This window comes from Orycteropus afer, unplaced genomic scaffold (genome assembly GCF_000298275.1).
Source record: "Orycteropus afer afer isolate SDZICR_OR568_19922 unplaced genomic scaffold, OryAfe1.0 scaffold00098, whole genome shotgun sequence".
Taxonomy (NCBI): domain Eukaryota; kingdom Metazoa; phylum Chordata; class Mammalia; order Tubulidentata; family Orycteropodidae; genus Orycteropus; species Orycteropus afer.
Window position 1 is genome coordinate 2984058 of NW_006921685.1, and position 3304 is coordinate 2987361.

At 35.7% G+C, this 3304-nt stretch overlaps 1 protein-coding gene across 1 annotated transcript in view; it reads right to left on the bottom strand.

The window, feature by feature from the left end:
• Window positions 1-1741: 1741 nt before the first annotated feature.
• Window positions 1742-3304, bottom strand: part of LOC103198626 (transmembrane protease serine 11C-like) — a 94152-nt gene continuing 92589 nt past the window's right edge. Inside the window, exon 10 of the mRNA XM_042781214.1 lies at window positions 1742-1903. Within this exon, the coding sequence (XP_042637148.1) occupies window positions 1742-1903 (162 nt within the window). The remainder of the gene's footprint in view (window positions 1904-3304) is intronic.

Here is a 3304-nt window from a genome sequence, read left to right on the forward strand (position 1 = left end):
CATCGACCTTTTTGTTCGAAGGCAAGTGCCTTAACCACTGCATTACCAGAGCTCCTTATGTTAAATGTAGACCTCTAGGTTTTTTTAGTTAGATGAACCAATAAATTTCTACCTTCTATTTACATTAGTGTTAACTGACTTTTTATCACGTACAGACAAAAGAATACTGACCAATATGCATGTAGTTTATTTTGTTTATGCCTAACTAAAAACAAAAAAAAAATTGTATACCTTTTAAATGTATAAATATATAACTTAAAATATGTTGAAATATTTTAAAGCCAATGAGATAAGAAAACTTACTATATTAATTCATCCATAAAATTTATGACAAATATTACATTTTAGAATATTATATTAGGTAGATTTTCAATTATAACTATATCACATAATAAAGCATAGTAGTTAAGAGTTTGGGCTCTGGAATCAGATTGTCTGATTTTTAAATCTCAGCTCAGTCATTTATCAGCTCTCTGGTCTTAGGCAAGTTAGTTGACTTCCCTGTACATTAGTTCCTTACCTATGAAATTGAGGTAACAAAGGACCATCCTCATTGGGTTATGTTACTATTTAATGTAAAATGCTTCAAATAGTACCAGCACTTAGTAAGAACTCAATATATTGTAGGTATTATTATTAATACAATTATATTATTGGCTCTGAAAAAAGTTATAATGAAGGCTATTAGTGGTAGCTGTTGGATTGCCAGTGATGAAAAGAGAAGGGTAGATTCCTATTGAATTTGGAGTAGATTGGTGGACTGAAGTCTAAGAAAGCACTCTGATGAAATAATTTTCTGGATAAAAGTCAACTGACTTGCTGATTTGCAAGTTGGCAGGAAGCCTAACAGCAAGACAGTACGTTTATAGACATCTGTACCCTCCCTAGGGACTCAGATGTTTCTATATGGGCAAAAAGAGAATGAAGTGGAGGCAAAATTTCTGTATTATTTATTCTGTTTGATAATTTGTATTGTTGAGGAATTTTAAGAATATAAAGATATATAAAGCATTAAGAATATAAAGATATATAAAGCAGTGTTATTTGCATAATCTATTTAAGCCATATACTGAAATTTAGCCCATATATTTTGAGCATAATTCTATTAGGTATATGTATATGTGAGAACCATCTTTGGCCTTACTGTTAGAAAGACAAATGGTGATAAATCAACAAGCATCATAATCTATTACATGCTTCCTATGGGACTGTCATTGCTTTTTGTGTCTCTCAAGGGCAGGAAACCATAAATAGTACAAGGATTAGAAAGGAAACAGATAAGTAGATTTTCCTGAGTAATATTTATAGTCAATATCACTGCAACTTACTAGACTTCAACCTACCAATATGCTGATCCTGTGGAATTAATTTGCTTATCAACATTGACACTCTGGAGAAAGTTTATTGCTGACACCAATTCTTTGATTTCCCCAGGGACCTAGCTCTGCATATTAAGAAGTAAGATATCTTTAGTAAACTGTAATCTATGTTTACTTATCTGATTTCTTTCAGTCTGTAAAATAGTAAGAGGAAAATTATATATGCTGGCCCATAGTCTAACCAAACTCTTGTCAAAATCTAACAAACGCAAAAGTTTGATAGTTTTAAAATTGTTTGTGTCTGAACATTCAGTATTAAATATCCTAAAGAAAGGTAGTATCTAAATTAAATGTGGTTTAGAGTTGCAAACATAATGGTAAACATATAAACTATGAGTTTTAATCCAAAAGGAACTTGTGCACTAGAGACCAGTTTTAGACATGATCCAATCTCGGTAGTATGTCACTTGAGTGTAGACTCCTGGCTTGTTTGGAAGAGCACATTCATCTCCCCAGCTTACAATACCAGCAAGGAACCAGGTGCCTTTTGAATCTACACTAACCAGAGGTCCACCAGAATCACCCTAGAAAGAAAAAGGATATACACAGTTACTATAAGTTAAAGGAGAATACTTGATATATATTTTTTCTTTTGTAGTAAACTGGATTAGAAAAGGACAGAAGTGGGGGGGACCCTAGATTTCAATAGAAAAATGATTTGAGTCTAGAATAATTTTATGTTGCATAATACTTTCTTCAAATCAGATATTTCAGTATATGTCTTTGGACAAAATAATACAAAATGGAAAGCAAGTATGAAAAATTACAACTCAGTTATTACCTAAATGGATATTGAAAATAGTTTTGCTTATGCAATCATCAAAATATTGCAAAACTCTCTCTTTATTTTTCCCACTTTCTTTTATTTCTGGGCCAATACTGGGAGAAAAGGAAAATTTGTATTTACCCATCACCAGCACTGAACTATTGCTCTTCCATTCTGGCATAAACATTCCTCCAATTTTCAGAATTATGTACTCTAGCTATATACCCTCTACCCTCCTTATAGCTTTCATACTACTGATGTTAGACTGTATCCCAAGAATGAAGGAAGACATGGCATCTGGATTTTCCTTTGGTCTCTAATTCTTCCCATCATCCTAGATAATTTCAGCATCCATTGGATTATCCATCTAATACCCTAGGCTCATAATCCCTTAGCTTCCTTGGCTCTAATGATCCATACTTTCATGCAGTCTTTCCATGTTACTCCTTCTCATCACCTAGACTCTTTCAGCCCTTAAGTGCCATTATTCAGCAGTATGATTGCATTGACCTATCCCTTCAGTTTTCTTATTCCATTTTTCACTCTACATCTGCTGCTGTTGTTGTTAGGTGCCGTCGAGTCGTTTCCGACTCATAGCGACCCCATGCACAGCAGAACGAAACACTGCCCGATTCCGCACCAGCTCCACAATCCCTGCTATACTTGAGCCCATCATCACCGGCACTGTGTCAATCCATCTCGTTGAAGGCCTTCCCCTCTTTCGTCGACCCTCCACCCTACCACACATGACATCCTTCTCCAAGGAATGGTCCCTTCTTACAACATGACCAAAATAGGTGAGATGAAGTCTGGCCATTCTCACTTCCAAGGAGCATTTTGGGTGCACTTCTTCCAGGGCAGATCTGTTAGTTCTTTTAGCAGTCCATGGTACTTTCAGCATTCTTTGCCAGAACCACAACTCAAAAGCATCAACTCTTTTTTGGTCTTCCTTATTCATTGTCCAGCTCTCACATGCATGTGAGGCAATTGGATATATCATGGCTTCTGTCAGGCACACCTTAGTCCTCAAGGAGACATCCTTGCTCCTCAGCACTTGAAACAGTTCCTTCGCAGTTGACTTTCCCAGTGCTACACATCGTCTAATGTCCTGACTGCTGCTTCCGTTGGCATAGATTATAGAACCAAGCAACGTGAATTC